Source organism: Malurus melanocephalus, unplaced genomic scaffold, assembly GCF_030028575.1.
Source record: "Malurus melanocephalus ecotype Western Australia unplaced genomic scaffold, MMel_1.1 scaffold_280, whole genome shotgun sequence".
In the NCBI taxonomy this organism is placed as follows: domain Eukaryota; kingdom Metazoa; phylum Chordata; class Aves; order Passeriformes; family Maluridae; genus Malurus; species Malurus melanocephalus.
This window is the reverse complement of record NW_026623512.1, coordinates 201,360-214,215: the sequence shown is the minus strand read 5'-3', so window position 1 is coordinate 214,215 and position 12,856 is coordinate 201,360. Positions and strand designations below refer to the sequence as shown.

At 39.8% G+C, this 12,856-nt stretch overlaps 1 protein-coding gene across 4 annotated transcripts in view; it reads right to left on the bottom strand.

Annotated features, from left to right (window-relative positions):
• NRP1 (neuropilin 1) overlaps nt 1-12,856 on the bottom strand; it is a 112,326-nt gene that overhangs the window by 39,886 nt on the left and 59,584 nt on the right. For all 4 annotated transcript variants that reach the window (XM_057376518.1, XM_057376519.1, XM_057376520.1 and 1 more), the window contains exon 6: nt 11,156-11,322. In XM_057376518.1, coding sequence (XP_057232501.1) covers nt 11,156-11,322 — 167 coding nt within the window. The remainder of the gene's footprint in view (nt 1-11,155; nt 11,323-12,856) is intronic.

The following is a 12,856-nucleotide window of genomic DNA, read 5'->3' as shown; positions in this document are numbered from 1 at the left end:
AGCAACTAATTAAAAAAGAAATATTTAATTCTGACATGTTCTTTGAACTGGTGTTCCATCTGGTTCTGTTTGAATAGTAAAATCTGCTGTAGTCATAAAAATTGGCAAGCAGCACTCTGGTAAAGAGAAACAAAAGAGACTCAGTACAGCAGGTTAATACACTAGCATTTTAACTGGAGACATTTCCAGAATGCAGCAAAGCAAATTGCTCCAGTGTGGGAACTGCAAAGATCAAATGTGAGGGAGAATCGCTGCGAGGGGCCGGGAGTGGCACTGCCGTGGGTACACGAGCTCAGCGTGGCACTCGTGGTGTGAGGCTGGGCAGGAGCCTGGCACACAGCGAGGACAGGGCACTGCTGCCAGGGATGGGCTCCCTGTGAGTGACAAATGTGACAAATGTGTCCAGGGCACAGGCAGGGATGGGGAACCGTCCCTCTGCTACTCATTTGCAAGCTCCATCTTACACATTCATTCATGTGGGGCTTTGATGCGACGCCATCGTTATTCAGGAGACTCGGAAAATACCTTTTTCCTAATTTATTTTTCTTACTCGAACACTATTTAAAACCTGAACACCAAGATACAATAAACTCTGATAACAAAGGGAGGAAAATGTAATCGTATTGGGTTTTCTATAGACTCYGGGATCTAAGCAATCAGCATCTTATGCCATTCAAATCCTCTCTGTAGCAATGGGRAGAAAGGCTGATTAACTCCCAGTGCTTTAGAAAAAGATTGTTTTACATCTTGCAGGAACATATCTTGCTGTGAAATATTACTTCTTTAAAATGAAAACCTTTGCTTCGGCACTACATTAACTTGCAAATGGATAACCTAAGACATGTACAATGACTTGGTCAAAAAAAAGGAGGAATGTGAATGGCCCCTTTCTCCAGCTAAGATACTTAGGAACCCTTGCTGAGCAATAAATGAGTCAGGAACGTAATACTTTTAATTAACGTTTTCTGAATACTTATTTGTAATTTACATTTAATTTTAAACCTGAGCTTAATCCTCTGATCTGGAATGAAGACAACTATTTAGTGCAGTTTGAATGTGACCTTCCCCGGTTTGTGTTAGAAACTATAGAAAAGGGAAACTCTATAGCAATACTTGCAGAACCACTCTTTTCTGAGAGAAGGACACAATTGTAGGACTTTCTTTCCTCTAAGTGTACTGAGCAGCTAATGCACAAATKGGAAACAAGTAATCCAAAGCTTCTCTCTCAGACTTCTTCACAGGGTTATTCAAACCAGGCTTTGGGTGGAAAAAACTGAATTTTGCCTATTAAGTTCTTTTGCAGCATTTTTTTGCCAGCTGCTGTCCTGTCAGACGGTACAGGTAGAAGGACTTGATTTATAATTTTGGTATTTTGAATGTAAGTACAATACTACATGYGTACACACACAGTAATAACCTCTCCTTCCTGTCTCACAGCATACCTATGCTAATGGTAGGAAGCTGCTACGCGAGGGGTGATGTGTTATGCAAAATTAAACCCTCCTGTCTCAGACAGCACACCTTGATGGCACAGATAGATCTGGCTGTGCAATCACTGTGTTCAGTGCCAGTTCCACTGAAATAACTGGAATTTACAACACTCCGATATTTTTGAGAGTTCAGGCTTTGGGTTTTCTATAAAAAATCACAGCGAAATGAGGAAAAAGTGCYAGTGTCTGTGATATAATACTTTTTAAGCCTAATTTCACTGGAATAGGCGTATAACCTGTGTCACATAGAAATACATATCTTTTCTTTTGATCAGCTTTCTCATCTTGGAAAATCGGCACAGTCTCTTTAAATCAGTCATTCATCCACAGGAGTCTGCATTCATTTATTCTCTGTTAAATGGAACTGTCAGTTTTGTTGCACCAAAATTCGATTTTCTATTTCATACACATTGTATATGATGATTTTAATTYACTGCTGGGTCACCAAGCAAGTCACTGCTTTTTTAAAATATGAGTTTCTTCTACCTTTTAGAAAAATGTTGGGTAGCTACAGTCAGACAATGTGGTGAGAGTACTGTAAATGTGGGGTGAAAAATGAGAGGCTGCACACGCAAAGATTATTTCACTTTTTCTGCTATGTTCCTCATGGCTGAGGAAATGCACACATGTAGATGAARTATTTCTGAGGCTGTGATTTGGAAGACCTGCTGCTGAGAGTGGGGCGCTTGTCTTGGAGGAGCAGGGACAGCAGAAGGGATGGCACAGGCCACGGAAACTTTCCTCAAGTGCTGAATAAAACCAGGGAGACCAGCTGCCCCCAGCTCTGCCCTTCCCTCAGTAAAGCACGCTCAAACTTCAGGCATGAGGATTTAATTCCCAGGATTTCCTTGGCCAGCTAATGATGCCTGGTTTGTGTGCCCCGACTCTGCCAACCTAAAAGTTACTCTATCTGCAGCTATGTAAAGAGAAACGCTATTGATTTTTAAGTGCTGTTGCTTTTTAAAATAAACACAGGATGTATTTTCTTAGTTAACCATATCATGAAAGGGGGGAACTCTCCTGTGGACAGCTTATTTTGAAGGCCTGATAAGAACATTTAAAAATSATTCTGTGCTATGTTAACCCTTCAGTTCACAGGTTGAAGCCAATAGTATTTGCAATGGAAGAACCTGCTGCTGTCTCTATAAGGGCTGAAAGACACTTTACTCCTTAGTACAATAATCTACAACCTAAATACAGCCAGTTAAAATACACCCTGGTTTAATATGTGATAGGACAGATTGATCCCTTCAGCAGCTTCAAGAGGATCAACACCAGAAATGAGTTTGGCCTGAAGTGCTCAACACAGAATGCTGCAATGAAGAGAAAGACCAGACTGCACAGGTACAGCTGGTTGGTGAAGTTATATGTAAACAGCTCTGATGAGAAGCCAAGTTATTCCTGAAAACAGAGGAACTGAATCTCAGCTTAATGTTTGGTCAATTGTATTTTCTCTTCTAGCAGGTTTTGTTTACCAGTCAGCTTTGCAGGTTATTCTCATGCCTTTTTAAAGCTTTATTTTTTTTTTTAACCCTAAATTAAAACATTAGAGGCAAAGACAAAATGTAATGAAGTGTTTCCTTTTCGAAATACACTTTTTTTTTTTTTTTTTTTTTTTTTTTTTTTTGTGTGGAAAGAAGACAAATTGCTTTCTGAGGGCAGGTATTTACCGCTTGGAAGAAATCTCATTTATTCTTCCACTCTACCTATTTTGCTGCTGCTGTGAAAATGTCACCTAAGGGGCAGACCAGAACTGAGCAGGGACAGAAAAGCAGGATGACACAAGGACAGGGGAGGTAAATAATAGCTCAGCAACAGAAAATCTGGAGCATGGATRCTGGGATGGGGAAGGGCCCATAGGACTCATGAACTCTACAGCTTCGTACTACTGTGCAGGTGTGCAAGGAGTGAATAAAAATGCATAATCGTCTCTGCAAAGCACTCAGCAGCACACCTCTCATCTCCAGCCCTGTTGGCCCCATGAGAACAGAGACCTTTAGCTCAGTAATAATTCTGCTTATTATAACACACCTCAGCTGTGCATTCCTACCCAAGGCTCTGTTTCCAGCCACTGCCCTCAGTCACTTAACTTCTAGCCTCGAGCTTTACCTCACCCTCAGTCTGACACCTGCCTAGTCTCCTAGATTAATTTATTTCTGCCAGACTCAGAAAAATCTCCCTCTGAGATGCCTTCCTTCACATCTGCAGAACTTTCTGGGTGTGGTGGAGCAGATGTGTTGCTTGGTACTGGGTGGGCAAGGCTGCCTCAGCCCCACAGGTTCTGCAAACCCTACCCAGCACAATAGCACAAACAACCCATTTCTTGGCACGATGGCATCTTAAAACCTAGCAAACTACTGCAAATGTTTTGAGTCAAGCCAAACATGTGAACCCAGTGAACAGAAAAAATAAAAACAAAAACAAAAGAGAGAGAAGAACCACTTTTTACAGAGTTTCCTAAGTGGACCTAATTTCTGTGAAATTAAGAAGAACAAGATGCGATTTTATAAACTAAACAAAACAAGCCTGTGGTGGTTAGCTTAAAACTAGTTTTAATTTTGATTTCAAGATTTAAATTTCTTTGCCTCTTGGAACCAACTAGTGAAAGTGAGATAAATTTACAAAATAATTTTAGTATTTGCTGAATCAGTGCTTTTGGTGGACACATTTTTAATTTGCTATCTCAGCTCTAACAGGCCATCTGTCTTGCAGCCGTTGAGGGGATGTGGGGCTGGACTGGGAAGTGGATGCATAGGTAATTACAGAGCTACACACAAACCACTCAGATCTCTGCATAATGGATCCCCTGAAAAAACTGAAACTATGATAATGATTAGGCTGGTGGTGGAGGCTCGGAGGGGCTCTGCCTCTGCTGCTCCTCCATATGTTGCACGCAGGATTGCTTGAAGCCACGCAGGACTCCCCTCTGCATTAGGGCTGATGATGAAACATGTCAGAGGGAGGTAGAGAGGATTTTCTTCTAAACTGCATTTTGCACCTGCACTTCTGGAGMAATAAGGCTGCCAATGGTTTTGCACAGTTCTCTGAGCATCTCTTCAGCCTCCCCAGTGTGATAAATCTATGGCTGGGAACTTTCTGGTACTAAAATAGCTCTTAAAGCACTTTGAATAATCAAAAAACCTTCATACTTTGTAGGGCCCTTTTATTTCTCCCTTTCCCTCTAGTCTAATTTCAGTACTTGCCTTTGTGGAACTCTACCATTTATTCCCATGTCACAGTAAATAAAGGTATGAATGTATCCTGCTGGGTCAATTAACCCCGGTTCTGCGCTGTGTCACAGTCTGTGCTGGCTGTGATTTCCAGAAAGGAATATTCTTTTGTCATTCTTTGCCCATGTGCAAAGCATGTTAAGACCGCTAAGATAACTGTAACAGTTTTCCACACAAAGCTAACTCTGCTTTTTGTGATTTCTGGAGTGCAGTTATGAACTGCAAAATGACATGAACCAAATACATGACTTGCAATCTAAAGTGGTAGAGAAGACAAAGAACTGACAGTTTTTGTGCTTTCATGTCAGTGTGCTCCCTAATGATGGGCAAGCCCCACCACAAAGCCTTGAACTCCAGCTCTCAGGCAGTCCTTCAAAGGCCAGGAGAACTGGGAGGCTGAGATTTCCCAGTTTTCATGTTATTCTATGCAGCAATATCATGCACTTCACTTCTGTATCAAACTCCAAAAGAAACAGAAATAATAATAAAAATAACAGGCATTTCCTTGAGTTTTCATGTGAAATGTTTTTATCAGCTTGCTGAGTAAAGTCAGCCTAAACAGCTGCCTGATGTAAGAATAAACCTGTTAATGAAACAAATGTGCTGTGCAGCAGCAAATATAAATACTGACTATATTTTTAAGTGAATATCTGATAAGGAAATCAGCTATGACACAGATGAAAGGTCGAGACACCAAATGATGAATTGCAATTAATTTCAGAAGTGTTATGGGAATAAATCAGTATTAATCTATATACCAGTTCACATCAGTGATGTATGCTCCTGGGTTTCACTTGTAAAGGAGCAAATAATGAAGAATGTAGGTTAAAAAGTAAAGGAATGAAGACAAATGTGGAAGGCAAATTCCATCTCAGAGTTCTCTCAGTTCTGGGGAAGTAGTGTACACAGAGAAATGCTTTAAATCAATGGGAGTATATTTTGCTGCACAGCAGAGTCAGTGTTAAATAAACAACTGATATTTCAATCAGTGAAGGTGAGGGGGATCTCCCAGGTTGTTTTTTGAGAACACCTATTGTTACCTCTCTGGCCTTTCTCCAGAATCTTGAATGCTGCAAGATACAAAGGGAGAATTTTGCACCAGATCAGCTGACATTCCTAGGGCAGACTGGTCTAGAGGTCTCAGCTTTCTGCAGGAGCTGTAGGTGCCAAAGGGRTGGGTGGGAAATGAGACMGACTGGCAGCCAGTGAGCYRAYCAAGCCTGTGCTCAGAGTCTGGAGGTTTACACATGGTGTTAGGTCTGCGTCCTGCTGAAACACCCAGCAGTAAAAATTTGGGCTGGATCAGCCATTTATGTCATATTAGCCAGAACACACAATAAGGAGTTCATCTTAGTGTATGGCTCTATGACAGCTGCAGAATGACAGATAATGTTCAATCCAGAGCAAAATGTCTATTTATGTGAACCCCCTGTTAACCTTTTTGAACAAATTTGAGCTGGCAGAATGTATTATGCCAGAATAATGCTTTTTGGYTTATGGCTACAAAGTTTTGGTCTGATACTAGGATGCTAGGATTCTTAAAGCTGGATTTATGGTTTCGCCCAACCCCAGACATAATATGAACTGAACATCTTGTGTTATTACCAGACATGCTTTTGTTTGTTTTGGGCAAACTGGAGGTCTCACTCACTGTTACAGGATGAGAGAAAAATTGTGCCTCCCAGAAGCTATCACTCAGCTTGGTGTGAGTGCAAAGATTTGTGTTACAAGCATTGGAAGAAACATTTTGATAGAAAACACACAGATCCTGYGGTAAAAGCACCCAGAAGGTGTTGCTTCTTGTGGGTTTGAATTCCCACCCCATGAGGAGGATTGATGGCAGCAGAGGTTCCCGGTGACTCTGGGAAAGGCAATCAGCCTCCCCTCAAAACCACACACGTGCCTTTCAAGTGTTTTTAGCTGGTGATGCCTCTCCCTTTGGGGGCTCCCCCTGCTCCTGCCCTGCCCTGGGGGCTCCTGGCCACAACCYATTGGGGCATCCCTGAGGCACAAGGTCTTGCCATGCACAATGGCTCCTTATCAAAGGGCTGAGAAATTAGATGCAAAAAGTTCCCTAAGTATAAAGATTTTGCACGTTATTTCTTTCAAATGAGTGTAAACGTAACTGCTTTCTTAAATGTGAACTTTAAATCTACTCTGTAAAAACACAATTACTGCTGCCATGGCAGGCATCAGTTGTCCCTTTTGAAGGAATGCCTTGAAAATGCAATCATAAAATCCTTGCACATTATGGATTTCATTAACATTGTACTCCCTGAGGATTCCCAATTGCACAATAACAGGAGTTCTTTAAATTTTAAATACCACAGACAGGAACAATTTCACTGAAACCAGATGTGAAACCCTTGCTTGGGCCTTCTTACTGGTTCTAAGTACTGAAACTGGCTGGTAATTGATACCTATTAACATGTTTGTTGTTCAGATTACAGAAATGGAAACACTATACTATTTTTCCTGTGAAAGGATACGTTAATGAGGGACAATGACTTACATTGCAATGGCAGTTCCCTGCTCTTGATCAAATTAAAGGGCTGTTTTCATTTTTTATTTTAAATTATGCTGTTTAAACCAAAGGGCAGTCAAGTGTGTGAAACTAAGTGCAATAAACAAGTAGGCTGAGCTTAAGGTTGAGATGCTAATAACATCCCATATAACAATAAACTACCTTCATTCATATTTTTGCCAGCCCATCATGCATACCTTTATTCCATTCATATTAGAAAATTCACAGACTTATTAATGTCTTTTTAAAGAAGAAATTCAATCCAGAGTGACTCTGTTTCTGATTAAGGAAYCACTCCAAATCTCAAGTTAGTTGAGCAATTTTCAAAGTGTGTTTGAGGGTAAAAATAAAGTGGAGAAAATACTGTACAGACTTACAGTGTGACTGCACTATGGTTATTTTGAATCTAAGCTTTGACATTGAYTTTCAAACAACTGAGGAAAGGAAGGCAAAGGCAACTTTTGCTTAACAGAGCTCTGTAAGCAGGTGGCACTCAGATGGACTCGGGAGCTTGTTCGTGTCAGCCACAAAGGAGCAGTCTGGATTTTCTACAAAAGAATGTGTTTTGGGTCCACAGATGGAACTCATGCAAATCCATTACTAATAACAAGCCAACACTATTTTCCTAATTATTTTCGTTGAAATGATCCAAAAGATTTCAACAGCTCAGAGAAGACAACATCTCATGCCCTCTAGACGTCCTCTATAGATACCAATCTCCTTTGGCTGATACTCAATGAGGTTTTCTGTTTCTTTTGTCTTAACAAAAACATTAACCTTGAAGGGAGAGGCAAAAGGAAGGGAAAGCAGAACGGTAATATTTCTCCTACATGAAAAACCCCCAACACATTGAGGAAATTAGGAAATTTGGAGCTGAATTTTCAAGCTGTTCTGCCCACGTATGACTGCACGTAGGTCACATATATATGCCCTAGTTGCTTATGCACATTAGCAGCTCAAAGACAGACATCACTATTTAACGAGCTGCAGTGTTTGTGCAAGTATGGAAACTGGCAATTATGAAAAAAATAGTGATTAACTGATATACACAGAACTTCTGTCTCTCACACAAGGGCRTATAGGCAGAAATTTTCACTTTGAAAGTTCTAAGTTCAGCATTGTTGTATCCTTCAGCTTCGGTTTTTTTTTGTTGTTGAATATTTTCTAGAGTTCTTGCACTGTGCAGCAAAAATCCATTTATGCTGCACTGCACAAAAGCAAATACTTCACATAAATGACTAGTTTACAATAGCATGCCCAACAAAGCAGAACAAAGTGACCTCAGTCCTTCATATACAAGTGCCTTCCTCCTTTTCATAAAATATTATAATTTTTTTTTTCCTGTGGGTAATTTCAGAGTATTTTACCAGTTATATGTCCTTGGTTCTTTGTCTGAAAGCTCTTATGGAGATGAACATCTGTTCCCAGGGATATTTGTGTAGGGGAAACATGGGATTTCAATATTTTATCCAGACACAAACTCACAACATGAACTTATTGCCACTGGCATCGAGACTTTGTAGAAGATGGAGGTTTATATACATAAGGACCCTCTTATTGAGGTTTCTGATGGCCTGAGTCTCCTAGCACCCATCTCAAGATTGTCAATAAACATGAAAGCATTTAGAGCACAGTTGGAAGTTTGAATTATCAATGCCAGTATAGAATTAAACCACAATTAAATATGAGTGAGAATTATCAGAGCTAGAGTGAAGGTGTTTTACCTTGTGAAAGGGCATGATCTCAACCTCTGAATTAGCTCAGTTCCTTTTGCTGCACAGGTTGAGTGACAGAAACTGCTCAGCAGCTCTTGTGCAGCGTGTGTAAAGCACCCCTGCTCAAAGTAATGAATCTTCAAACAAGACTTTGTAGRATCAGTCCTGCCAACAAGACACTGACCTACAGCCTAATTGCTCCATGATGAAGTCTGCCTTGGGGATGCTGCTCCCTCCACACRGGCCTTGGGCAGTGAAGGAGGTGTCCAAGGGCTAAAATGAAATGATTCATRCTGCTTTTTCCAGACCAGGAGCTGCGTGAAGTGGATGAGAACCATGGCATGAGCAGCACAGCATGCAAATAACCACCAACTCCCGGGCTGATGGGATAGCTGGAGGCAGTAAAAAGCTGCTAAAAATTATGCTCAGTGGTWGTTTCAACTGCTGAGCACCCTGGTTTATGTGGAGGCAAAGGAGGCTGAGAAATTCATGTGCAGGAGGCCTGAGATACCCTGAACTGTTTTAAGCATAAAACCTGGCATAGTTTGAATGTCTGTTATTAAAGAAGTTTATGGTTAAAAGAACTCCTTTGAAACTTTTTCTTAGAAAGATCTAGTTCTAAGTGAAAGGATTAAAATAAATATATATAGGTAATGTATAGGTACGTAGTTATATTAACTTAATAAAGTTAATAAGCACACAGAACACATGAATGAGATTGGACTAACTCCCTTGCTTTGATTATCCGGTCATAAATGTGCAAGTGACAGCAGAAAAGAAGGAAACAAAGGAAAAGTGGCGGCCCTACAACCAGATGAAACACATGGAATTCAATTCTGATGCATTCCACCCTTTTTCCACAYGCATTCCATGGATTGCAAGTGGCAATGATTAATAACAAGCCTTGCACTTAGATAAGGTTGAGGAGATTTTAATATTTATTCCTAAGTAAKGAAAAAGGATCAAGAGTTTGTTTTTTTGGCCACTCTGAAGTCTGGTTAGGTCATTGTACATGATGACCATGTCGCCAAGAGCTCAGGATGYATTGGGGCCCCCATGAAGGACACCTGAGAGTCCCGTTGTGTGCCAGGGATCAGAAATGAAAGATTTCCCCCTCTTTCTTCCCTTCACTAACTACTACTCAACATGTTTTTGAGTTTCCTTGCAGACATCAAACCTCACAGGAAACACCAGTGTGAACATTGGTACGAAAGTCTAATAAGCCATTGTTTTTATATGTCAGTTAGTAATTTCCTATAGAAAACAGCAGAAATAGGAGGAATGTTTCGAATCTATGAACAAGATTTCAGTATTAGTACAGATATAATATACTTAAGAATTTCTCTTAGCTTTTGCCAAGAGAAATAGAATCTAGGTTTCAGCTTAGGAGTGTAAGTCAACCTACAGTTGAGGCAAATCAGTGTTTTTTTCATATAATGATATTAATACTTGCCTGCTAGTATAGGTTTTTTTGTTTTTTGTTTTTTGTTTTTTTTTTTTAAATACAGTAATAGATATGAATAATCAGAACCTTTTCAGGAATTATGCAGCATTCAGCTATGGACCTGATAATGTGTAACAAACTGCAAGCCCAAAGAGACTGACTGAACTCAAGGGGCAACAAATGTTTGCAGGATTTCTCCTGTATTAAYAAAGCAAAGCTGAGGCAGCCCATCTTGCTAATGAATTTTGTGTTTAAGGATGTGGAAGAATAGCCACCAGACAGAAACCATTGTACTYATTCTGCGAGCAACACATTCTAGAAGGGACACAGGTCTTCTGAGGTGAAATCTGAGTGCATGAAAACACCACATTGTATTAATGCTTAACTGTAATCAGCTAGAGACATAGCACTTGCTCAGTTTACTGGGACATTCCACTTTAAGTGCATGTTAAGCTAATATTGACTTTTCCACTAAACCAAAATCTCTGTTATTTGTGCCCAGAAGACTGCAAAAACAATAGATGTGGGAAGCAGAAGAATTAATCTTCCTGACCTTTTCTTTTTCTATACCTTTGGGAGTAAGTCTTTTTTTCTCTGTCTAATAGGGAATATGAGCTATTCACTTGYGATGATTCTTAAATTAGGTAGAAGTACTTTACTGCGCTATTTTTTTCCCTTTCTTTTGCATTCTCCACATTCAATAAACTCCACAGAGTATTATTAATAACACCTTTAAAACGTTATCTGTTTACCTGTATCCATTCTCTGATAGAATCTTCCCCTGGGGTCCATCCATTCTCGGGGTAATTTAGCCGGGACCTTTCTGAAGACCAGATAGCGCTGTACTGGGAGGAGACAGTGATTTGATCAGAGTGAATTTCTCCTGACTCCATACCTAGTGGTTCCATGCACTGGAAATCTGAAGAAAAATAAATTACCATCATTATTATGGTCAGCTTTTTGATTTAGACTTTGAATAATAAGAACATTTCCCTGCTTTGAATATGAATATCCAAGGAATTTATTTTCATGTGACTTTGAATACTTTAGCAACTTTAAGTGAGGCAGTATCAGGCTTAAGGTGTCATTCTTAATACTGTCATTTGAGTTGCCATGGAAATTCGTGCAATAATAATGCTATACAAATATTTTTAGCYCAGTATTGTAGCCATTGCAATACAGGACAATAGAATTGTCTATTCTAGGCTAGCACAGACACTCCTGTGGATTCATAATATGGAATGATGTATGTTCACCTCATAATTATGCACAAACCTAGAAAAGATAAATTAGATGACTTAATGAAATAAGATTGATTTTTAAATTATTATTTACTTCAGCACAAAAATATAAAATGCTTGAAAAGAATTATTAAAATTTTAGCTGTTTGCTTTATATCCTGGACACTGGAATGAAACAGATCAACAAAATTTGAATTCAGGCCAGAAGATTATTGACCTAAGGAAAGCACCACCTCTTCTGCAACATGGTGTATTGTAAGTGAGTTCATCATCTCCATTCAATCTCTTTTAGTTGACACAAAAATTACCTAGATAATTTGGAATCAATTGTCTTCCTAATCACTATGGTTAGTTCAAAGGTTGATAGGGCAGAGTGACTCAATTCTTCTCTCAGTCTTCAAAAATAAAGGCGCCAATCCCCACTAAGGCAAGAGAAACCAATAGCTTCAGACAGATCCTCACACCCCAGTGCTCCTGGGCCTTCATGTCACAAGTTTACCAACCCCAGCACAAAAGCAGGAGAAAAAAACCCGTGTGCCTATGCTTCTGTTCAAGGGCTTCATACTACAGAAATAGAACTAATTCCTTCATTAGCATTTAAGCTAAAATAACTGCATGAAATGGAGGTCCTGGCAGTTAGAAATATGTTCCTTTTTATCACACCTTCTCTGGAGCTGAGAGTGTTGCACACTGAGCTGAAGGCTTCAGCATCCATGGGCTGGAAAAATGAGCTTCAAATAAACAAAGTTTTGGTTTTTCAATGAAAAGTGAAGTATTCTGAAAAAAAATGTTTAAATTTTTTATCAGGGATCCAAAAATTTGCATTCAGAAATGTTATCAGTGTGCTTTATGGGAATTGTAGTTGGGGCTACCCATAAGTGAATCATGCCAACAGCATTTCCTGTGGAATAGGACCGTCTCCCCCAGTTCTATGCTGCTTCTATGTGTAAAGGTATGTGATGAAATACTGAACCTGAACTACATTAGGGTAAAACTCAGAGTAAAGGAACTTTGCTTGAAATCTGAAGGAACGCCATAAGCCACTGCAAAGAAAGTAAAACATGATAGGTGGGAGTAATATCAAGATATCTAAAAAGTGTCTAGTTTGATCTAGACATGTTGGCTTTCCCTGCAGTCTGCTGAGAAGGACAAGAACCTCCTGGAGACATCTCACATGTCTGAGATGTAGATTGGGCTGTCTGCTGGAGGTGA